The sequence below is a fragment of the Paramormyrops kingsleyae genome, chromosome 13 (genome assembly GCF_048594095.1).
Source record: "Paramormyrops kingsleyae isolate MSU_618 chromosome 13, PKINGS_0.4, whole genome shotgun sequence".
In the NCBI taxonomy this organism is placed as follows: Eukaryota; Metazoa; Chordata; class Actinopteri; order Osteoglossiformes; family Mormyridae; genus Paramormyrops; species Paramormyrops kingsleyae.
In genome coordinates this window covers 26,626,627-26,651,176 of record NC_132809.1, presented here as the reverse complement: position 1 = coordinate 26,651,176, position 24,550 = coordinate 26,626,627, and the positions used below count along the sequence as shown (strand labels likewise).

General features: G+C 42.4%; 1 protein-coding gene across 4 annotated transcripts in view; it reads right to left on the bottom strand.

The window, feature by feature from the left end:
- Window positions 1–201: 201 nt before the first annotated feature.
- Window positions 202–24,550, bottom strand: part of LOC111857402 (GRAM domain-containing protein 2A-like) — a 28,159-nt gene continuing 3,810 nt past the window's right edge. The window contains exons 2-13 of one of the 4 annotated variants that reach the window (XM_023838237.2): window positions 22,443–22,776; window positions 15,389–15,502; window positions 9,888–9,945; window positions 9,457–9,529; window positions 9,163–9,266; window positions 8,260–8,358; window positions 6,976–7,047; window positions 6,443–6,505; window positions 5,916–6,093; window positions 2,904–2,997; window positions 2,197–2,368; window positions 202–1,801 (exon numbers count right to left, since the gene is read on the bottom strand). In XM_023838237.2, the coding sequence (XP_023694005.1) occupies window positions 2,215–2,368; window positions 2,904–2,997; window positions 5,916–6,093; window positions 6,443–6,505; window positions 6,976–7,047; window positions 8,260–8,358; window positions 9,163–9,266; window positions 9,457–9,529; window positions 9,888–9,945; window positions 15,389–15,502; window positions 22,443–22,501 (1,068 nt within the window). In that variant the 5' untranslated portion in view covers window positions 22,502–22,776 and the 3' untranslated portion in view covers window positions 202–1,801; window positions 2,197–2,214. The other 3 variants (XM_023838239.2, XM_023838238.2, XM_072698482.1) reach the window with 3 other exon arrangements.

The window sequence follows — 24,550 nt, the reverse complement described above, 5'->3', positions numbered from 1 at the left end:
ACCCCGAGGTACTTAAACTCCTCCACTTGGGGGAGGACCCCATCCCCGACCCGGAGAGAGCATTCCACCCTTTTCCGGCTGAGGACCATGGTCTCGAATTTGGAGGTGTTGAAGTGGTCACTGAGTGCATAGAGGTCTGATAAGAAAAAAAGCAGAATCCAGAGGTTGAAGACGAGTAACAAAAGTTTAAACCGACCACAGTGTGGGCTGAGCAAGTTGTTTATTAAGCAGATGGGTTGGCATGGTCATTCTGCAGTGGGGTGGTTAAAGCAAAGTGAGACATGTCGCTCCCTACTTTCAGATCACATGATAATAAATACAAGTATAGTTAAGAACGCTCTACACGGCCACTGGGCACTTCGCATCCAGTGGAGAGGTGCATCTACTCAATCAGCACTTCCACTGGACAACTGAAAATGAAACCCTTGTCTTTACCGTAACACCCCAAACTGAAATTTGAAACTCACGCTCAAGAACTTCCACTATGCATTTTAATTTTCTCCAGTACAAATATAACACAGAAGTAACCTTTTTGTGAACTCTGTGTGCTACATTTCATGTAGTCCCCTCTGCGGGCTAACAAATTCAACTTCACAATCACAATCCTGCTATTTGCCTTGGATTTGCTCTTTTATATACATAATTCAGTCAATTACACGTATGTTCACTCCACATAAGAAAGTTGACTTCTATACAACAAGGGAGCTACATCCCATGTCTTTATTCCATACAGTGGAGAATTTGTGCAAAGATACAGTAATAAGACAATACCTGTCATTACCAAGTGTGCAGATATTCTAGGCAAACATCGGGCTTTTGAAATACATATTTTTAATGCTAACAGGGGTCTTTAACCCCTGAAGTTACAGGTATAATCATGGCCCACTGATGATTCACAGAAAAGGAATCGATGAAAACCTGCTATCAGAGTTGGTGTTTTTTTTTTTTTTAATCCTTGTCTGAAGTGACATATAATGACAAACACTGAAAAGTCCAGAAAAGCGGTTAGTCAACAAAACCACAAAACTAGCATGAAGACATGGCAGCTGTCGTCCACCAAGGTGCCGGCCACTGACAGTCTGGCCTGGTCGCACAATCCGATGCATCCTATTGCTAGGCAAATGCCTGCAAGTCAGCGACAGACAATCTGTGGTTGGGTGGGAGGAGTCATGGTTACACTGGAATCTAAAGAGATATGGAGGGTCTTTCGAGGGTGAATACAGCTGCAGCTTACAGTGCTTTCTGTTAGGATGAGAGTGTTCCTCTGACAGTTGTTTGGCTTTATGGGGGGGGGGGGGGGGAGCCCTCATAAAAAAAAAAAGAATTTGCTCCAGACTGGTGGAGCTATGTATGGAAAATAAGGAATTAAAATAGGTTTGGCCTGTAGGATAAGAACCCCTGATAATGTCCTTTAGAAGAGTGGAACAGAAGTAAAGGATGAAAGCCGGTGCTTGGTCGGCCAGCTCTGCGACACTGGAGATTTGGAGGATGAAGGTTTGAGAAGAGGAGTGAGGCCTTGCTGACGTTCCACCCCTGTGGTGGGCTGCTAGAGCAGCTCAGGTTTGTTGCCGCCCGTCGAACACACTGCACAGTGTGTTTGTTTTCCTTCGGTTTCCTCCATACCTCACAATACTTGTTCTGGACAAACCAGCCATTGGTTTTTATTCCATGCTCGCTCCAGTCTTGTGCAAACCCAACACAGAAATTAAGTCAGTTGATGGAGTTTTGAGGTGACAGCAGGGGGGAAGCAGTGACTTGTGTTGGTCATGGCCTGCCCCCTAGTCAGGACACTGGCAGTTACCTAACAGGGGAAACAAACACAGATCCCAGCATCTGAGATCAGCCCAGGACATACTGGAATGTGAGAAAAGGCAGAAACATTGTTATGATTACCTTACCACTGCCTACAGGAAAGTTTAAAACCATAAAATACCTCTGCACTCAAATATGGCCATTTTTCCAGGACAGATGAAGAAATGCTTTGTTCAAAGCACAGTTAAAATGGCAAGGAAAGTTCTGGAACATTTAAAGCTTCTTCCTCATAAAATAAACTATCCAGTTCTTTTCCCCTGTGTTACTGCTGGATAACATGAGGAATCCAGCTGACAGTGCTGCTGTGAGTGAGTTTCGCTGCTGTGAGTGAGGGGAGAGATGGGAGGATATCTGACTGGACACCAGCAGAGACGCGCTACTCACCTCTCTCTGACAGGCAGGCTAGGGTGCGTACTGAGGAAGGAGAGCTGCTGCTCCAGGCAGCAGACGCGGAAGGCCAGGTAGCAAGAGGACACAACGAGTAGGATTATGCTGAGGGACAGAAGGGGCAGGAGAGGGAAGGTGATGATGATGCGAGCCTCTCTGTCGATCCCCACTAAGATTTCACAAGCAAGTGCAAAATAAGCTCACAGAAGAAGCAAACAATCAATCACCATAAAAGGTATGGAAAAGTACATTCAATCAGGGGATGAAGTTCACACTTTGTACACTAGATGGAGGCAGGACACTACTCAACATTCACTGTTTTGGCATTAGTTATTGTGCCATGATTATTCCAGTAGATGATAAAAAATGATGGATTAATAATAATAAAAAAATGTGATTTATTACTTTCTTTGCAAGTACCCTGTTGCCAATTTAGCTTGTACTATTTCAGAAACACTTACGGAACAGATCACCTATGCAAAGATGCACAAGTGCATGGATTCTAACGACGATGATATCAACAGTCTCCTGCATAATACACCACGGGTATTATGACCTTAAGAACCGTAGCTCCTCTCCCAGATTAATGACAGTTACCATTCCCCTGCTGAGGTCATGAGCAGGACACAGGCAAGCTGCCTATCATCTAAACATGAGTGGGTCCGGCTCAAGCTGGGCAAACAGGCCAGCCTGGCAGTACTTACAGCAGGATGAACAACCTGAGCAGCTGGTACTCCATCTGACCCAGTTCTGGGATGGGCTCAGCCAGAAGCGGCTTCTCCTTGTTGAGACCTCTCTCTGCAGAGATGTAGCGAGGGGAGATGAAATTCTCATGAAGACACCTGACAGCACTTCTAGGAAATGCTGGATGACACCAACTAGCAGGAGAACATTTTAAAACAAATTTGAGGAAGCACTTCTTTACACAGTTTGTAGTTAGAGTATGGAATAGTCTTCCTGCTAGTGTAGCGGAAGCTAAAACCCTGGGTTCCTTTAAATCAGAGGTAGATAAGATTTTAACAACTCTGAGCTATTAGTTAAGTTCTCCCCAAACGAGCTTGATGGGCCAAATGGCCTCCTCTCATTTGTAAATTTCTTATGTTCTTAACACCACACCACAGTGACCGACTTACAGACCATCATCACCACCAAAGGCCGTTTCTGCATTTATACAGGTGCTAAAACATCTTTCTTTAGCACACAGAACAAGGTCCACTGCAGCCCTAAATCATGCCTGTCAAACTAGATAACCTTCCAGAAAACAGAAAAGCTCTCTGTCCTGCTTAAATGCCTATATGCTGTAAATAATCAGACAGTACTCCATATAAGACTTAAGCCTATCGATCAAAATACGTAACTGCTAAAGATTCGTATCACACAAACAAACATTCTAAACAACAAAATTCATAATTTACCATTGCAACAATTAATAGTCCTGTCCAACAGCTGTTTTCCCTATTTCTAGCTTCTTTTGCAACTTTTCTTCATTTTTTAATTCTCTAGTTTTTACTATTCTTCGGTTATTTTCATTCAGTTTACCACAACAGCATGATTAACAGATGGGAGCTCACTGCCCCCGAGATTGGCCCCAAAACAGAGGGGAATCCCACTGCACTTGGCAGTCAGGTGCTGACGCAATCGGCCCAACAGCGCCCCCTCAAGGAAAGAAATATATAACATATAAGACAAAGCCTACCTAAATGCTGGTGGTACAGTGAGAGGGAAGCATGCTTGTATCTAATTTAGTGCAGATTAAACAATACAGTTTAGCTGCCTACAGTGACTTTGGCGAGAATTAGATCACTTCAGAAGAAAATGGACGAGCTCTCCACCTTGAGGAAGAGCCAATAGGATGAACATGAATACAGCTTAAAGCCCTCCCCAGAATCTTGGTTGGCTGCACTCTGCCATCGCACTGGAGAGCTCCCAGCTCATGCGACGCCGACTGGAATGAAGGTGGCGGAAAGGTGGGAGGGGAGCAATAGCTGCTGTTAAGCCACACTGGTGTAATCCCGGCCATAGCATGTGACTGTGAAGGAGCAGATCTGCTGCCCACATACTGAGCTGCAAGTCCTCACACGTGGTTGCTATTGTTTGCAGTCCACCAGCAGCTTACGCAGACGCAACATGTGAGGTCAAGACAGGACTTTACACTTGTTTTATGCAAACAAGAACAACGCAGAGATTTGTTGCCCTCTTACCCCACTGGCCAGTCAGATCACAACTTTGAACACCTGGTCACCAAATACAACTCCTCATTCAGTGGCAGCACTCCACCATAAACACTGCAAGGATGAGGATACACGAAACAAGGGGCTCAGCAGAAAGGCTTTTAGGTGACAGACTGGAACTGGTTTTGTGGACTGTATCGCCTGGACATCAATGGGCTCTCACGTTGCATGTCAACTTTTGTGCAGATGGAAATATTGCCCTACCCAAAAAAAGAGTGTGCCGTTTCCAAAATAAAAAGCCTGTGAAAAGAATATCAACACAGCCTGCAATAAGAGGGCTTTCCTGATGAAGGAAAGGGAGGAGATGAAGTACACAGGGTTCTGAAGAGGAAAAGAATATAAATAGAGAAGACTGATTATAACCTAGAGAATAACAACATAAAAGAAGTGTGGAAATGGACAAGGAAGATCACTGTCTATGACAAAGTGGACGGTCCTGGTGAAGCTGGAAACCCAGAGAGGGCAGATGAGTTAAACAACCCATAAAATGATGATTTTTGATCCTCCAGTATATCCGGTCACTTGTGAAGGACTTTCAAAATCCACTCGGTTTGAATATCAGGTACAGGGGTGTGAAAGATGCTATCCTGCACCTACTTCACAGAGCCAACTCGCAACTAGACAAATTGGGCAAACATCATGAGGATGCTCTTTGACTTTTCCAGTGTGTTTAACACCATCCAGCCTTCCCTGCTGGAGAAGCTCCAAGATGATGCCTGTTGAGGATTTCGCGGTTACCTGGATCACTACAATGACAGGATGAACTTGCATGACAACACAGAGCGAGGTTTTTCCTCGAGGACACTACAATATTTTACCAAGATGACGTAGGCAGTGTCGTGTTCTTTACTGCCGTTTCCTTGGGGTAACATCAAGAAAAGGACAAAAAGGAGGTTAGAAGGCTGAATGAACTTTAGACGGAAGCTTGCTTTGTCACCTGGCTAAGTCTGCACTCATTAGAAATGACAGAGGTAGGAATAAAGGCTTCCAAACTGTCCTCCATTCAGAAAAACAGCCCTTTTGAGGGAGCTGGTACAATCAAGGATCACCTCCAGGTATAGTCTCATCTTCCAGGAATGCCCAACTGAACCATTCAGACAAACCTTTATGCCTCCTTCCATTGCTCTGTTCAATGCTTCCAGTCTCCATGTCCAGAACCACACCAAACTCACGAGGACACTAACCCAACTCTCCTTCATCAATCATGATCTTCAACCCATACATTACCTACCTTCCATCTTTATAAGGCAGCTTTGACCTTACGTGTTCCACCAATACTTATTCCTCATTTCTTTTCTGGAGGGGGATGGCATTTATTCTGGGAGTCATTTTTATTAAGCTGTTGGACAACACCAATTCAAAGATCAATGAAGCTGTATCTAATCTCAAAAAGAAGCATATTAACAATAGGAAAAACACACGCATTACAGAGTTTTTGTGGATCCTACTAGGATGAGGCATATTTGACGAGCAACATGCGCTCACCCTGCAGCGGCGTGTCAGCCTGGAAGGAGCCGTCCACGGCACTGAGGTTGCTGGAAGAGCTTCCCAGGAGGTCGGGCAGAGAGGACGACGTGGCCACCACTGATGCCTTACGCCTCCACTGGAGGACCGATGGGAACGCATCCGTCGCTGGGAATTCGTCCGGGGTTGGAAATTCATCCTAAGCCACAATGGAAGAGACCATCATTACATAACATATCTGTGATGGAAATACATGTGATTATTTAACATAATGAACCTAATGACAGTTTAACATGTACATTCAAAGAATGTCTTGATAATTAGCCAAATAAATGTATGTTTAAGCCTCTCATCCTCCATGCCCCCTCAGCATCAGTTACCACAGCAGTAGGGCAAGGTGAGGTGCACTATTGCCAGATCATTAATACAACATAACTGTTACACTTGTCCGGCAATCATACAGTTCTGTAATGTGAGTATTAACATGAGCACTGTTAATATTATGTGAAAGCGACACTAGTGTACAGTCAGTGTTACTATGGGTTCACCATTGACAATGAGCTGGGCTCCTCCATATACTGCTTCACACCAAGGCTTTTCTTGCTATTGACCTATGAAGCAGAGTAAGGGGCGGGGTGGAAGTCACATGTTAGAGGTCAGGAGAGGACAACGTATCCCAGCAGCCTCAGCTCTGAGTTTGGATGGAGTCCAGCATAATCCAAGTAGCACTTTAACTACAGCACATCAAACCGTGTTGCACTGCATTGTGTAACTGCTATTGTTGTACACACACGGATCTTGCTCCCAAATTCACTGTGGTAAACACAATGCACTGTTACTCCACGGAATCGTGCACTGCATTGTTCATTACCTTAAGCACCCCATACAGCAAGAAAACCAAGTTAATCCCACCATTTTAAAAAACTATCTGCCATTTAAAGTCCCTATTACACTCCACCCATGACGTGCCAAGCATGCGGGTGACACTGATGAGCGTGTGCATACAGTGGAAAAATCTCAGTGGGAGGGAGGCATGCCAGCCTGGGGTTGAGCAAGGGAGAGGGGGGTGTAGGCTGCTCACCTGCAGGTGTGTGCAGATTTTCTGAAGCACATCATACACGCTGTCCCGGGACATTAGGGACACGAACACATACTGAGGGAGGAAGCAGAGGTGTCATCTCAGGGCCATTATCTACATGCTTGCTTGCACACACACACACTCTTATACACACACGCTCTAACACATACAGGAAATATGCCGTTATCATCGAATGCTGCATTTGTCCTAGCTTTAAAAGGTAGTATCACTGCATGTATACTCATACGTCATTATCTGGAAGGAAGGGCTGTTTTCCACTACTATACGCAATAAGAATGAAGGAGGCCAGCCTTGTTTGCTTCCCACTACATTAAGTAAGCCAGCATGGGGTGCTGACTAATCTGTTATCAGTCTTAATGCAAGAAAAGGTGCCAATACCAAATAAGTATTAAAACCAAAATAGCAACTAAATCTAAAGGAGACTAATGAGTGCACTCCCGTTATATAACCCTGTGAGCTAATAGGGTAAAAAAAAATATTACTATAGACTGCAAGCAGAGACTGGTCTTGAACAGGGATATATGTGTGAAGTTTGCATTTTCTCCCTGTGTTATGTGGGTTTCCTCTCCCAGTCCAAAGGAATCCAGTGATCCCTAAATCGTTTCCCAACCCAGTGCTCGGGGACCCCCAGACAGTCCAGAGTTTAGCTCCTTCCCAGCTGCCAGCCAATCAAGAACCCATGGATACCTGTGGTATGTTGTGGGCTGGGAGGGAGAACAAAACTGGTATGTCTGGGGTCCCTGAGGACTGGGTTGACAAACACTGGTCTATAGCATATGAAGGTGCATGAGTATCTGCATAAGGTGCATGAGTATCTGCATATTGCTGTGGGCTGGAATCTCATGCAGGGTTTGTCCACAATCTTGTGAACTTAATCCCCCCCCCCCCCCACCCTGCAACCCTGACCAGAATAAGCAGTTAGAAGATAAATACATAGAAATGTATAAAAAGCACCATGACAAAACTGTTCTTAAAACACTAAAAAAATTTAACCCATCCAAAAAAAATACTACAATAAATCAGATCATTTAATGAATGTCCAGTTTTTGGCATGAAACACGACCCTCACCCATTCTGATGAATCCCTTAAACAAACAAGAAGAAACAAACAATGTGGCCACAACAACATGGAGGTGAAATGATGTCAGGATAAAGAACAAGCGCACCAACGGCACCAAGCCGCGCAGTGACCTTGGGACCCATCCGCATTGCCTCATTCTGCGTTTTAGGCTCGAAAAAAGCCGGACGAGACAAGAGGGACTGCACCTTCTGACCCGTGTCGGAGGTGATGGCCAATCCGTTGGGCACCAGGCCAGCAGTCTTGTGCTTCTTCACCACGTGCACAGAGACGATTGGGATGGCCACCTGAGCGAGGAAACAAGAGGGGTGTGCTCATGCAGCCGTCACACAACAAGGGGCACGCTTCCAGGTAGCAACCATGTTTAATGGCTGCCTCATGAATTCCAGGGGAGAGGTCAGCCGAGTACCACAAACAAACACACGAGCAGAGAGAGGCGCCAGGCCGCACAGCAAACTGGACTGTAAACACGCGCAGCGCGATAGTGACAGTTCAGCTCAGGTTCTCGTGCTTGGTGTGGACGACCCCTAGAGGAGGTGCATCTTGGCATCATGTTTGCTGGCAGAGGGGACTCCAAAAAGACACAGAACTCCTTTCAGAGCAGCACGGCCTCTCCCAGGACAGGATGTCAAGCGTGGTGCGGCTGCCGTCCAGCGTGCTGACAAGTGGCTCTCTGTGTAGCTACACTGCGTCTGAGCCGAGCTACAACGCCGCCATTATGGACGTGCCATCCTGACAGCTAGCAGCGAGAACAAGCCATGCATTAAATCCATGAATGGAAGTTATTCGGCCAGGGCCGGTCCCACATGCTTATTAAATATTAAAGACACACTGTCTCTTGCAGACCACCAAACCCAAGCATCTGTGCACGTTAACGTCACTGTAAAGGGCCATTAAACACAGCAACATTTACTCGACCATGACTGACTCTCCCGTGGGAGCTGTGGGTTATCGGTTAACCCCAGGACTCCGGGTGCTTTCTTGGGAGGTTAATTAGAAGCAGAATTAAAAACAAGGGACTGTAGTAAACTTGGAGTTAGCCAGCACGAGAGCCCCAGGGGGACTTTACAACCTGCTGAAGCCCCACTCACCTTGATGTCCTTGCCAAAGAGGTTGGCATAGAAACAGAGCCAGTTCCTGGAGATGTAGAGGCGGCCCTGGAGGAGGATGTCCCTGAGAAGGGCACAGGAGTACACTGGGAAGAAGATGTGCACCAGGTCACATTGGAGGGGCACAGCTGAGACACAGGGGGCTGCTTGCTGTAGTTATACACATTTTACCTAGATATGATACTCAACAAATTATATTTGTGGGGAAAAATTGTTTAAAATAAAACCCAACAGTAGACAGAACCTGGAATTTGCCCAATGAAGTCATCCTCGTACCTTTCATGAGGGTCTCCTCCTTGGGCACCGTCTGGAACAGCTTGTGGTACTGAGAATTGTATTTGCTCACCGTCTGGTCAGGGGGGAGAGGGGTGTGTCACGAGGGCTTTGACAAAGAGCGACAGGCAACTTACACGGCCACCTATTTGGGGTCTACCCGATGGTCTCTCATGCCCATTTCAGTCATAATTCTGAACCGGTTCATTAGCATGAGCCCTGGATTGATCATTAACATCCAATTGTGTAACGGTGTACCAGGCACTGAAGTGGACAACCTTACAAAATGCTGGGATGCTCTAACTGTCAACATCAGCTACCATCATTATAGCAATTCTCAAATTCAGAATCATAGCACAATTGTCCCTTGCTTCTTTATTTTATTACTACTCTCATATGGGCAAGAATCACATGAAATAAGAGCTACTACTCACTGATGCACGGTAGCATTTTTTCAAGTCTTCGTATGAAAGATCGTCAATCAGCTGATATCTGAAACAGGAAGTGAGGTGAGTCAACTGGATTGGAAATCCACGAAAAAGGAAAATATTTGTGACATATCTTCATGTGCATAAATTTATGGACATACAAATACAAACATGTAGGTGCACTCTCATCAACAGAACAGCTGGAGGATATTGCTGTGCAGCAGAATAAACTCAAGATGTATATCATTTGACCTGTTTTGAATGGTGGGTTTTATGTGCTGAATGTTATAGAGGGACAATCACATTAAGCAGCTTGTAGAGCCAAAACTTCATTGCCTGAGAGCCTGTTGGCTTTATAAAAAAAAAAAAAAAGCTACCCGAGTAATCACAGTGAATCACTAACATTAGTCAACAAACAGCTGTTTAAGGTACAAAATTTGTGCTATGTACAGAAAGCACCCCACTGCTCTGTCCTTGAGCTCAGTACTTAACCTGCTCCAGATGGATTAAAGCATGTTGTGAGGTTCTAGACAGCTTTAAGGCTTTCCAGTCTTTGCTGGGGGGTTAATGACTGAATCACTGCAACAGCACTGCATCCTCTGATCAGGACATCAATCGTGTCTTGAGAGGCCAGCCTATGCACCCCTTCCCTCTCTCTCTCTCATATAGCTTCCACTCTTCTCACTTTCCCAGAATACCTTGGCAGGAGGCCATTAAATGTCAAGTGAGCAGGACAGATCTTGGAGGGGTCTCCATCCCTGAATGCGAACATTTTCAGGTGCTAACCGCCTTTGATCCAAAATGGAAATGCACCTTATATTAGCTTCTAAAATAATATTCAAAGTAAAATGCTATTGACATAATGGGGAAAAAGCAAGCCAGAAATCTAGTAACGAGCATTTTTACGTGAGCTCACTCAACATAAGCCTTTCAAAGGGTCCACAACAGACACACACTGCATGGACATTCAAAGCAAAACTCCAACAAAGTACGTAATAAGTTCAAACTACACTGCTGCGCATATGGTCATTTACCACAGATACGAAAAGGTATGCACACGCGTCTGAAACTACCAGGTGCTGATATCTATAGTATACTTTAATTACCTACATACACAAGACACCAAAAAGCCCACTGACTGATGTGTGAGGTGATATTCTCTGTCCCTGAGCCCGGCTGCACTCACAGACAAAAGCATCTCTCCCACTGGCACTGGGACCTTCGTCACGCACAAAGGAAGAGCCCATGGTGACAGAGTGACTTACAGGGAACCGAGTGAGTGTGAATGCTCCAATACAGTCATCCATCAACCTACGTCCTAGCGAGTAACGTCCGATCGGACCCAAGTCCATAAAGCAGACATGTCACAGACTGACAGCACTGCCAGCCGCACTGCGGTAAACGATTTAGCCAGTCCCCGCGTTAAGAACATCTGACTTACAGACAACTTGTACTACCGGACTGCCATAAAGCCTATTCAATTCAAAATTAGTGTTAAATACAATGGTTTGTGATAACAGACGTGGTACGTGATGCTCATGCGGCTTCAGTGGTTCAGCGGCTCGAGGTACAGTACTGTATGTAGTTACATAACTACAGTAATAATAACAGTAAGTACTGTATGTAGTTACATAACTACAGTAATAATAACAGTAAGTACTGCATGTAGTTACATAACTACAGTAATAATAACAGTAAGTACTGTATGTAGTTACATAACTACAGTAATAATAACAGTAAGTACTGTATGTAGTTACATAACTACAGTAATAATAACAGTAAGTACTGTATTATTTATCCAACGTACCTACAAATTCGTAATCTGTAATCTAGGGACTGCCTGTACACATCTAACTAATAATACTGTACTTGTATGTAGTTGACAGCAATGAAAAACAGAAATATGCTCTTTGTTATGTTAATCCATATTTTTTCCATGTACTGTGTATGTGATTTTGCATCTTATGACTTGTGTCCTCAGTTCTGGAGCGTAACCTGGACTATATGTGCATGCATAATGAAGGAAGCACTGCTTGGTTTTGTGCTGTTTGCCCATTTGTCATTGCTGCTATTGGGGGGGGGGGAGGGGGATGACCAGAAGCTCCATGACACGCAAAACTATCAGTGACATCACTGCTCCCAGTGGCTTTACACACAATGCACTTGAATCAAGAAAAACAAGAGAACTATGACAGAGCTATTCAGTGTACACAAACTCTCATTACTCCTCATTCCTGAAATACTCAAGTCCATTCAGCACAAGACAAGTTATAACAGATCCATTGACATGGTATCACGGCTTCTCCACCCATTTTGTTTTGTGAGGAAACATCTGCTTTGAAGTTCCCTCTTTTTTCTGCAAGTGTGCTAGCAGAACCAGTGGCCTGTACTACGAAGCGGGGTTACTGGCTTATCGGGGTAACTTGTCGGATTTAAGGCGGTCTGGGCAACATGTAAGTGAACGAATATGAAGTCCATTTAAACTGTGGTACCTTCAATCCGACAAGTTACCCCAATAAGCCAGTAACCCCGCTTCGTAGTGCAGGCCACAGGTGCAGAGGGCCCCGACTCCCATCTGGGCTGACAAAAGTGCTGCAGCTCTGTGGGGACTCCCAACCTACAATTCCTCCCTTTAATGAACAGCTCCTAATTAAAACTGTCTTCAGTGCAATTAAGCAGCCATTTTTTGCCTGGGAGAGTTTATCATAGGCAGTGCCAACATTTCTAGCAATCTAGTGAATGATTTCATCTAACACAATTCAAATCTAAATTGTTCCCCAAAATCATGATCACACATGGGTAGAGAGAGTTAGCGTAACAAATTAAATGCAACTATAAAATGGCAATGCGGTGTGTCGAGCTGGTTCTGGACAGCCAAGCCCATCCTCTCAGCTTCACAGGGTCTAGCAAGAGAATGGGACAGGGAGGTGGTGAAATGTGCTTGGAGGTCATGCTCCAGCCAATGCTCACACAATAGGGGCTCTTTCATAATAAGAACAAATCAAGAGCTGAGGAACAATGGACCACAGACTCTACAGAGTGGGGTCAGCCCTGTCCTCGAGGAGTGACTCCTCCAAACGCTCCCCTGTCATTCTCATCTTCTTCTGGAGTGTCAACTCTGCCCGGTGGTGAAGAAGCGCCAGTGCTCCTGGGAACAGGAGGGACTGGGGGCCATTAAGCAGACAGAAACAGGCCTTTTGTGAGGGCAGGGAATTAAGCTGGCAGCGCTCGCTCTGCTAACAGGCCCTACTTCCCAGTGTTGTTTCACCAGCTGGGCTATGTGACTCTTTCATCTCCTGCCATGAAAAAAGTCTGTTTTCAGAAGGAAAGAAACAAAGGACTTTTGGAATAACAATGTTTTCGTTTCTTGTTACTAGGACACACATTTAAAATGAAGATGTTAGGCTGCTGCCGACTGTTTCCACGTTTGCCACCATCCCTGAACGGCATAAACGCAAAAGTATATAATTATTTATGAAATTATACTAAATAAGAATGAATCATTGTGAATCATCAAGTTACAAGAACCAGAGTTCAAACACATGCAGCTCAGATAAGTTAGCAACCCAGAAAGTGCTCTTTGCATGCACATGAGTGAACAAGTCTGCTTGTTTCAAGCGCCATTGTCCCACCCAGGGGGTACCCAGACCTCTCCTTTATGCTTCCTAAGCGTCTACCCTGTAACACTATTTGGGAAACCATTTATTTAGAAACAAAACTTTATGATACGAGTGGCCTGTATCACAAAACAGTACATCTTGCTTAGTTGGATGATTTGTCCGATTTAATGTAGTCTGGGCTAAATGTAAGTGAATAAAGATAAAGGACTTTTAAACTGGTGTACCTTAAATCAGACAAGTTATTCAGTTAAGCAGGAAATCTGGATTCGTGATACAGGGCCCAGACTTGCACATCAGGGTTATGGATTGAGCTGTGTCTGTGTGGAATAGTCTCTGGCAACTTAGGAAAAAACTGGGCACACCTAATATGGCTTAGTATTAGGAGTGTGACTGTGGTAAAAATTCACAGAAATTGTTCGGGGGGGGGGGGGAAAGCCCATCACTAGGTAATCCTACACAATCTCTTGGCCCAAAATGCATAAGGGATATCCCGATATCCAGTCTGCTATTTTCCATTTACAAAACTGAATAATAAATGTGTGAGAGGTGAAAACCCAGAGCAAACCAGGCTCCTTCACTTATTCATCGTGACCTTCGGGCAAAATAATTCATCAACATAAGTAAAAGATGGTCGTCATCAACAGGTTCAGTGAATAAGCATGACTACTGCACATCTCCATGGAAACCCAGCAACAAGGCAGAAAACCAGTATTAACTTGTACAGAAACTCAAGAAAGAAAATAATGAGGCTAACAAAAAGTTAACTCAGGAGGATAATGCCCTGGGCACAAGGTCACAGTACAGGTTCTCTGGGTTTCCTTACAGACATTGCATTTGGCAGACATTTACCTACATACTGGTGTATTTACATTTTAGAAGAATCCAACAGTAGCCTGGGAATCTGAACTGCCTTTCAGACAGATATTGCCAGGTGAGGGGGGCTCTCTCACCATGTAATGAACCTTACTGAAAGCAACCTAGCAACAAAGGCTCTGGAGACCCAGGAAGAGAACCGCTCTTAAAAAGGCTGCGTGTGCCAGAGGGATGCTGCGGGAAGTAGCTATTTGGAAAAAAAAAGAGACTTGAATCTGAATTGAAAAGTGAAGCATCTTTTGCTCAATGGCATGATGCACAAGTGCCAAAAGATCTCTTGCTTACGAATAACACATTGAGGAAAGCTGCCAATAATTATCATCGTGGCTAAATAAACAATGGTGTACATCGGCTTGAGAGTGAAGTTCCCACAGAAAGATGATGTGACGCACATTTTGTCATTTGTAATATACATGTAACATATGCATTCTGATAAATGCCTTGACAAGTTCCTTGACTGTTTTGTACCAGTTATGATTATTATTCCTCCAATAAAAATGAAGACATTAAGTTTTCATTGGGTGAGTTCTGTAAGGACCAGAGCTCCTCAAAAACTAGCTACTCACCCACCCCCTGTGAGACCGAATGTATGCTGGTTTCCAAACTACCTATTAAAGCTGGCCGGTCTTCTTAAATCAGCTCTTAAGAAAGTCCATGAGACACACCAAACAATAGCACACACTTAGAATCACTGTGTCCCTTCTCCATGCGTTTGATTTTCTTTCCTCCTCTTTACAACCAGTTTGTTCAGTTTAAAGAGAACAACCGCAATTACGCTTTAGATCTCACCCGTCTGCCTGCTAGAATAAGCAGGGACTCTTAGAGGGAGCACTGTGTAACTAATCTGTCTTTTAAGCCACTTTGACTCCTGGCATTGAGGTATAATTAGAGTATCTATATTTCATCTAAGCCATGTTAGCCATTATGTGATGCAAAGCTCTGACTTGTAGCAACATGAGGTTCTCCAGGGTTTAAAGCCTTGTTTAGGAACCGTGGGTGGGTACCACGCCTTGCCTGAAGGAGGGGGGGCCGGGACTGTCCTCCTCCTTGGGTGGTTCTGTCAATTCTTGTGGGGGCAGAGGGCTGACGTCATTGCTCTGCTCCTGGTGATCGCTCGTTGTCTTTGGCCTAACCGGACAGAAAAAAAAAATAGGGTTGGCATACAAGTAGCACCTGCCCAGACTGCTGGAGAGCAACAAGGAGAAAGAACTGCATTCAGTCAACACTGTGGCAATAGCACGTTTTACGCTGTGCTACTGTCCTAATTCTGCAACCCTCTGCTTTTTCTGTCATATATTGATACACCTAGTGCCCACTCTGCCAAATAAAAACCCTGACATCAGCACAAATCCAGCTGCACAAATGCCCCGTATTATCCACACTAATAATGGGAACAAGCATGCCAGAACAGGGGAGGAGCCTGTGGCTTTTGCTTAAAGCCCATGGCTGTGGCCTCAGCAATACTCGCTGTGTCTTTTCCTAGCTAAGCCTTTAAACCCGATTCCCACTGACAAAACTTACGGTGGGGGAGAAGAGACAGACATGACCTAATTTCACGTGTGTGAAAAGGAAAAGCACGCATAGCCCTTTACTTTACACATGGGAAAAAGAGGCGGAAGTGCGAGACTGAGTCTCTGGTGAATATAAACCTTCTTACAAAGATGTTCACAAATAGTAAATTAGCTTTTACATATGTTCAGCCCAGGGGTATGGTACCGGGGCAGAGAACACAAGCTTAAAGAACACTTAATTAAGATGGAGTTGTGGTGAATGGTGACCATCTTTGCTTTGGAGAACAGAACTGAAGGACAGAAGGATAGCAAGCAAAACTCAACAGTAAATTCTGAAACTCCACATCTTATTCAGAGCAACGAAGCAGTTAAATCAGGCCAGGGTCAGGATGTAGCCAGAATCAGATCTAGGCTATATGGGTAAGTATCACATGTTGGAGTAGTAAGATACAGCTACTAAGAGGATCAACTAACTCCACCCCATGGAGTACACAACAAGATCAGCAATGAAGTTTTCCTTTAGTCTCCGTATGTTACATATTGTGAAGGCTGCATGATGACACTGTAAGGATGTTATTCTAATAGGGATAATTATTCATTTTTACATAGTGCCTTTCACAACATTGTTGCACCCAAGGCACTTAACAGGAGTGTGTGACGGTGCATTATTAGTTCATGGATGTTGTTCAGGACAGTGGAGAAAAGGAAAAAGGAAAATGCCGGAAGACAACAGAGAAGAGGAACCTAGAACTTCTAACTAAGGGGACAAAAACCCTCTGGGGGTCCAAGGGTGACCGGCTGCCCCCACCCCTTGGCATGATGACAAAGAAAACGTAATAAAATATTGCATTAAAAATACCGTTTTCAATATGGTAATAAAATCCAGAGTTAAACTTTATTTTAAATATTAAACAAAGTTGTGCTGGATGCTTCCTTTTACGGTGGTTGAAGAGATTTGTTGTATCACCTCCAGAAGAACCAACCGCGGCAGATAAAGCTTACAGATACCTTAGTTCTGTTGTCTGTGCCCGATTTGTACCTCGCGTGTCTTCGCATACACAGCATTACACTTTACGGCATATTTTACAACTGTGCCCGATTAGCACCACTTAGCTTAACAATATTTTCATAACTCAACCTGATCCTGTTAATATTTCTTTTAACTACATCAAGTTTGTTTTATGGACTGCTTGTAAGCGGTCTCCACCAGAATTGTATACTAAGCAATATATTCTGATTTTGGGTTCTTTGTGCTCCGTGTTTCTTAAAAATTCTGCATAGCACCTGCACTTGTGTCTTGTGTGTTTATGGGTCTCCTTAGGTACCGCGGTCACGATGGGGAGACCATATATGTCGTTCCTTCTTTTTGGAGTGAACCAAATCTATAAGTATTCCAAAATACCGAAATATAGACTAATATGTCAGATATAGGATATTTAGAAAATATCTAAAACATGGAAATAGATGAAAATGACAAGCAAAGTAAACAGTTCAGTTAGCGTAATCATAAACGCCAGTTATCGCTAAACAAGCAACCACTGCAGTTTGCTGTAAATATCAACTTCTTAAGTCTGACATAACGCATGAGGTAAGACCCCCCACATAAGAGTCAGCTACAGTACATTATTCAGCACAGTGGTGCTAACTGGTCAGCTGCATGTAACAGTTTTATTACCTTGTAGTCTGCATGGTTTGCAAACTACCCCAATGCTTTTGATGCAGCTAATTTTATAGATGTGTCATACGACTGCCTGCATGAGAGTCTAAAAGTGTGAGTGAGAGTGCCATGTCAGATGCATGCGAGTTGGACACCCTGCACCATAACCTCTTTCTTTACCAATGCATCGTTGACTGAAAAGGAGACTAAATTCCTTTAATTCAAGTTAGAAAAGGGGAGGAAGCAAAAAAATAAATAAATGAATTATATCCCTTTAGTGATAACGTAGTGCAAGCTGAATCCTTGGGTTCCTTTAAATCAGAGCTAGATAAGATTTTAACAACTCTGAGCTATTAGTTAAGTTCTCCCCAAGCGAGCTCGATGGGCCGAATGGCCTCCTCTCGTTTGTATAGTTCTTATGTTCTTATGTTCTTAAAACAGAGTGATAAGTTAAGCTGTTCTGCCAGGAATACTTTTCAGTACACCGGTACATGTTCATTTTCAGTCCCGTACACACAATAAAACAAACACATTTCTTGACAGAGGCAAAATAACATTCCAAAAAGAAACACAAAACATTGTTAATTGTGGCTATAGGTTTACTATGGTTAACCCTGGTTAGAGTCCATCATAATCAGCAGTTGGGAACATTCTGGCTTTCTAATAAATTGCACCCATACTGGAGAGAGTAGCTGATAAAACCAAGACTGTCCAGCTGTTATGCTGGAATTCGGATATGTTGCTGAAAACACGAGACATCATCCGAGTCTGTGTACAACAGGACCAAGACAGACACAGCCTCTGCAAGTTAGTCTCTCTGCAGCGTTTAAATAAATCAAGCGACAGACAAGCAACCATACTCAGTTGTAGACGACATGGGATTCAGTTCATTATGATTTTTCTGATGTTTTCGATTTTAAAATGTATTTTATATATTCTTTACAGTGTGCAAATAAGAATGTTGTTATTCAGACTGCGGGCAGACACATTGCCTCTGGTTTAAAACTTTTCCTAATTGTGTTTGCAGTTTTAATAATAAATCTTCGAACATTTAATTTATATGAATTTTGCATTTTTTAAAATAAAGGAGCCCAAAACATAGTAACTTTTTACACAGAGGGGCTTAATTTAGATGTTTTGTATATTATATAAAAAGGTCTTGAGTGGAAATGACAATGTAATTTAACAAGCAGTGTAGAGTACAGTACTGTTTGTTTACAAAAAGGTAATTGTGTGATCATTCAGACGAGCAGACTGTTATGGGTCAGGGTTGGGGGGGGGGCAAGCTTTATTCCCAAATTTTCACATTCACAGGGATCTTCCACCCCTAACCCTCGTGAATGTGAAGGAGTTACTGTATTTTATGATGAAGGAAGAAAAAAAGCAAAACTGAGTTCAATGTATGTAAGGCTAGTCTGAACACAGCAAAATGTATATAAACTAGACATTATCAGACTTGTATTATTTCTAAAGTTTGGTTAATTACTACTTAAAAGTTTTATTTGTGCTCCACTGTATATTTTGTACTGGAGACTTTGCACTTTTTGACTAGAAATTTTTAGTTGGGGTAATACAGTGATAAATAAATCAAAGTTTTATACTTAATTTGGCAACAGATTTATTATATTTAATTTGGCAATGAGAAGTTTCTCATTTTCGTATTTAAATTTTATGATTTTAAGGTGATATATCGTTTATATCGCCCAGACTTAGTGAAGAGTGATAGATTACGGGGTTAGAAAAAGAGTGCAGAGTTACACAGGAACAGAACAGTGTTACAGACAGGGGTTTCACCAAGTGACACACAGTGAGACAGTATGTGATGGCATGATGCATATTCTACACAATACGCAATTCTACACCATAGAGGCCGACTGTTGTTTTGACAGTCACACACTGTAAGGGGAGAAAAACGCAACAACATCATTTTATTTCTTTAAGATCACAAACCAGAGTCAAGTTGCCATAGATCTCATCTAACTAACAAAAGCTGGGGCAAGCAGCCAGTCTCAGAAACAGCCAATGACAAGAGCAGAAAAGGTGAAAAAGGAAGGGAAAAAAGCTTATTCTGTGGAGGATATTACATAAAGAAAACTGGAAATTCCAGTGCAGTGCGACACTCTGCCCACCCTCGGGGAAAGACAGGTGACAAAGTATTAATGCAACTTTCTCCTGGGAATGGAAAGTCAGTCCCAGGACATGCAGGCCTTGCTGTCTGTGTGGTTGCTGTCTAGTTTGACAACACACCTTGGAGTCCCACTACAAAGGGAAGCCAGCATTGTAACAAAATGTTCCAAGGTAGTGTTTATAATACACAACAAATGCAATGCATTGTTTGATGTCTTTTGGCAGTTAGAGTCAAGTACTGAATTCAGTTGTGTAGAAACAGATCTTCCTCAACAACCAAGCTAATTAAATTAATCGTGTGCTTTAACAACCAATGCATGATCATTTTATTTTTTATAAAATAAATTAGATTGTGTGAGAAGTTTAGCAGCAGCAACCTGTGCTTACAGTCCTATTTCACATCCCTCCTAAATCACCCAAAAAAGTACTGTCCCTTTCTGCTTAAATACACATTAGAAGACAAAAACAGTTTAGTACGTTGCTTTAGTGAAATATCCAAATTTTTGAACTAAAAAGAAAACATACAGTATCAAAATCCAATGGTAAACATCCCAAGTAGAGGAGGGGAAAAAACCTGACAGGCTGATCATTTGGTCAAAATTTTGCAATGAGTCACATTACACTTATGTACAAACCATAACTAAATTTGTAAACAAATAGGTGATTAGAGGAGGCAGGATTATGCAAAATCAATATACTCACACAAAGTGAGTACCATCAATTCCAGGGAGTAGTTTAGCTATAAAAATCGTGGAAAACAGCCAATTTTAAATTCGTTTTTTTTTTCCACAATACAAAACACTATACTTAATAGGTATGACAAACCCATATCATTGTTACATGAGAAAATTATCTATTAGCAGAAATATGCAAAGATTTAAATCCATTTTCTTGTCCTTAGGCTACGCATTAACGGAACGGAAACTGTGGAGTAACCTTACCTCATGAAGTCTCTGAAAAGCCTGCTCATATATTCGTATCAGCCCTGTTCTATCAGGCTTTCCAGAACTCAGCTTTAATCAGGATTAACCAAGTCAAATGTACCCTGGGTTTTGCATGGATGTGGATTATCTTCATATAGTTACTTGGTCTTCAAAGCACATGAACCAGACCCCTGCCCATTAAATCATACCTGAAAGACTTTTCCCTAAAAGTTCTCCTCCCCTCACTATGTAATGCCTAACACACTAGAAGTCTCATTTTTAACAGATTAATTTAACAGCCCTAATTGAAGAACAGTGTCTATATTTCATTGCAGCATTAAAAGGGTAAACAGCTTATTTTGAAAGAGCTTCCCTTCTCCCTACCCACCATAAATAATATGCAAACCAACAGAAGCCTACCATAAACCCTTTTAGGTAATCTTAGTAACCCAGCCCTGCTGACCACTGGACCTTCATTAAACCCTAGTCACGTTCCATGGCCTTTATTTTGCTCTCCTCTCATTCAAATGCCACTGGCTGCTTCATATCGGCACCAGACACCCACACCTCCGGCTTTGGTTGCAGGCCTGTTTGGAAACAACAAAATGTTGTTTTCTTGCTAAATGTCATAAACAAAACCAGCCCAAGTGTGTTGGCTGATGCAGAATCCGTGTATGTGACCTGACACGCCAGCAGCTAGCTTCATTGTCTGTAAATAAGTTATGCCTATACCTTAAAAATGTCCCACAGACTCCACAGGGAAGATCATCTCACAAACACAAAGCCATCACAGAGGGTAAAGACAACACTGAAGTTTTATTATTATTAAAAAAATAATAAATAATGATAATAATAATAATAATAATAATAACAGCTATTCTATTTAACTTAAATTATCAAGTTACACAATGAAATTCTATAATTAAGGTTCTTGCAATTGCTCCTGCAAAATTCCACTGTCTCTACTCTCATTGAGTTATGGTTTTTATGACGTGTTACACAGACATACTTCACCCTGGAATGATGAAACTGTGTAAAGTTATATTAACTTAGAAATACATTTTAAATATGACAAATTGTCTAGTATCTGACTGCTGCTGGTTCTGCCAAACAAACATGAGCTTTTAGATCCTCCAATATACGTTACTGTAATGTGCATATGATAAGGTTTTTTTGGCTGTAATTTGTAATGGATTCCACCATAAAAGTGTCAGATGTCAGCTATGATTTTCTTTACTTGGCAAAATAAATATATACAAATAATGGTTTATTAAAACACACTATTAAGAACTCTTATAGGCATCAAAGCATGTCTGTGTTCTGCATCTTGGCAGAATGTTACGTTCATTTGTCAGTGTTATGCAGGTAAAGGCCGCAACAGACCAGAGGAGCTCCCTGTTGTCATTCAGACCATTCACAGTCTATTCCTCTCGCAACCTTGTTTTTGTTAAAGGGGACTATTTGAAGATAGGCCCCATGTTGACTCAGATATTAATGATAACTTTCAGGTTTAACTAACTTGTTAGGCTCTGAATGAAAGCAAAACCGGATTGTTCCCGATCAGCAAATGCCCACTTCTCAAATAAAGGTGAACGCAAACTACGACTTTCGTACTAAAAAAAAAAAACAGTGGCTGTTACAGAAGTCCCCTCTCCAAATACACAGGCACAAAAACAAGCCACCACAACAGGAACTTAGGTCTGTTTTCCTGAAATAAAGTTGTTCTTAATTTTATCATCTACAGAAATGGACGGCAGACGACTTTGCCGAATCATTATCATCAGTTTGTACGACAAATGCACAACAAAACGGCACATTTGCACGAGTTGGCAAGTCTGTATAATACTTACATGCTGATGGCTGCGAGGGAAACAAGGGTCTGTGGTCTCAGCTTGTTCCCTGATGTCATGTGAACAGGGAGGTTCTTCAGCCTCGGTCAGCTGTGATGCGATGCAAATTTAAGAAAATACACCGCTCCACTCTGGTGGCGCTCTTCTCGTCTAAACGCATGGAAATTAACTAGGATTCCATCACCGAGTTTGCTGGAATCCTAGGAAGGAAAGGCTTCCCACGAGGCCGCCATTGTTTCTGGACACCAGGCAGATTGCTTTCATTCTTCCCCCAAAAAAAGGACTTCAGTCCAACAATATCCCCCATTCCTTTGAGGACCAGGAAACAGAAGCCCTGGAGCAGGGGAGAAAAAAAAATGTGCTTACTCTAATATTTAGCTAATTTCTGATTCTGATACAACCATTTTTTTAACGGAGAATTTCACCAAAACTCACGTTCAGTGAGGCTTGGTGCATTGCTCTAAGCAATATTACTGGCATGTTCGAATCAGCTGGTAGTGGCAGTTTGCCATCAAGAAACTATTTTTCACATCAGATTCGTAAGATCAGATTGTTTTTTGTTTTTTTTATTTTAGAATTATTTGCTACTGGGCTACACTATTTTAAAATCAAAAATAAAACAATAGCTGCGTTGTTCATCGGCTGAATCTGTTTTAACAAGGAGAGTGAATATATTTTAATTAACATGTACGCCTTGAGAAGTAACTGGTGAATTATCAGTGATTTTACAGCATGGATATCTGTGAACCAGAACACAAGCACTGACAAGACATTCATCATAGCCAGGATTGTCTAACGTGGATATATATATATTTTTAATCTAATGCAAGCCAATTCAATATTCAGCACTTGTTTAAGACAATGTGCATGGTACCTTAATACAAATATTGGAGCCACTTCCATGTGGGGAAACGCAAACTTTGCATGAAGAACAAGGTGAGATTGTTTTTCATAACTCTGAACGGCGGGGGGACTGACAGGGTGACTTAGGTTGACCAGCAAGTGACAGCTCTGAATGTGTTAAGCCAATGCAAAAGCCTTCTGAACATACAGGAATGACACTGAGAACCATTCTTCCCTCTATCTTAGGCCTGGACGATATGGCAAAAATTTATATCACGATATATTTCTTAATTTTGGTCGATACGATATAATTCCGATATCGATATGGGTAATATTAAAAAGCCTCAGGAAAAAACTGCCGAGGACACGCACAATGGTTGTCTGCAAACTGAATTTGCAAAGTCTATAATACCTCCAGGCTCCTCCTATTAAAATTATATAATTTTTTTTTAAAATAAAAACAGTACAAAAAAAAAAAGGTTCACTTTTTTTTTGTATTTAGCCTTTACAAACAAGAAATGTGAAATAAACTATCAAATAAATAAAACTCTCAGACTCAGCTTATTAACAATAATATATTTCCATTTAAACTAGAACAGGCTGATTATTCATATACAGTCGAACCCGGTTATGTCGCCGGCCTAGGGGGTTGCCAAAAAGCGTCGAGATAACCGATGATCGAGATAACCGAAAACCAATATGGCAGCAATATATTAGCATGTGCTTGAAATGTATTTATGTGCGTTAATAACTGAGAATGTACATGCACGGGTTTTTGGCATTGCCGCGATTTGTTTTACGCGATCGGCATGCTATAAATATGTACATACATCGGGGCCGGTTCTAGACATGCATATATGAGGGGGCAGACAGAAATGTGAAGGGGGCACATGGTGGCGACAAAGGCGGGAAAGGGGTGGGGTGGTGCTCTGGATAACTGTTTTTGTCATGTAATTGGATTGCACGTTGTCAGGCCTCTGCCCTAAGACCTGTCCAACTTGGGTGTCCCACCTGAAGGCTAAGCTTCTGCTGGTGTAGCTCTTAGGGTCACTGAGGCACGCAAAGCCCCTGACCACAGTAAGGTGGCAATCCCACAGGGGGAAAACTGAAAAGTAAAACAAAAAATAAAATAAAATATTCCTCATCAGATTAAAAACAAGACATTTACCTTAATTGGATGGCCTATATCAAACATATTTGAACCCAACAAAACACTTTTCACTATTGCCAATATTACCAAAACTAAAAAGGGTAGGCTAAGTTAT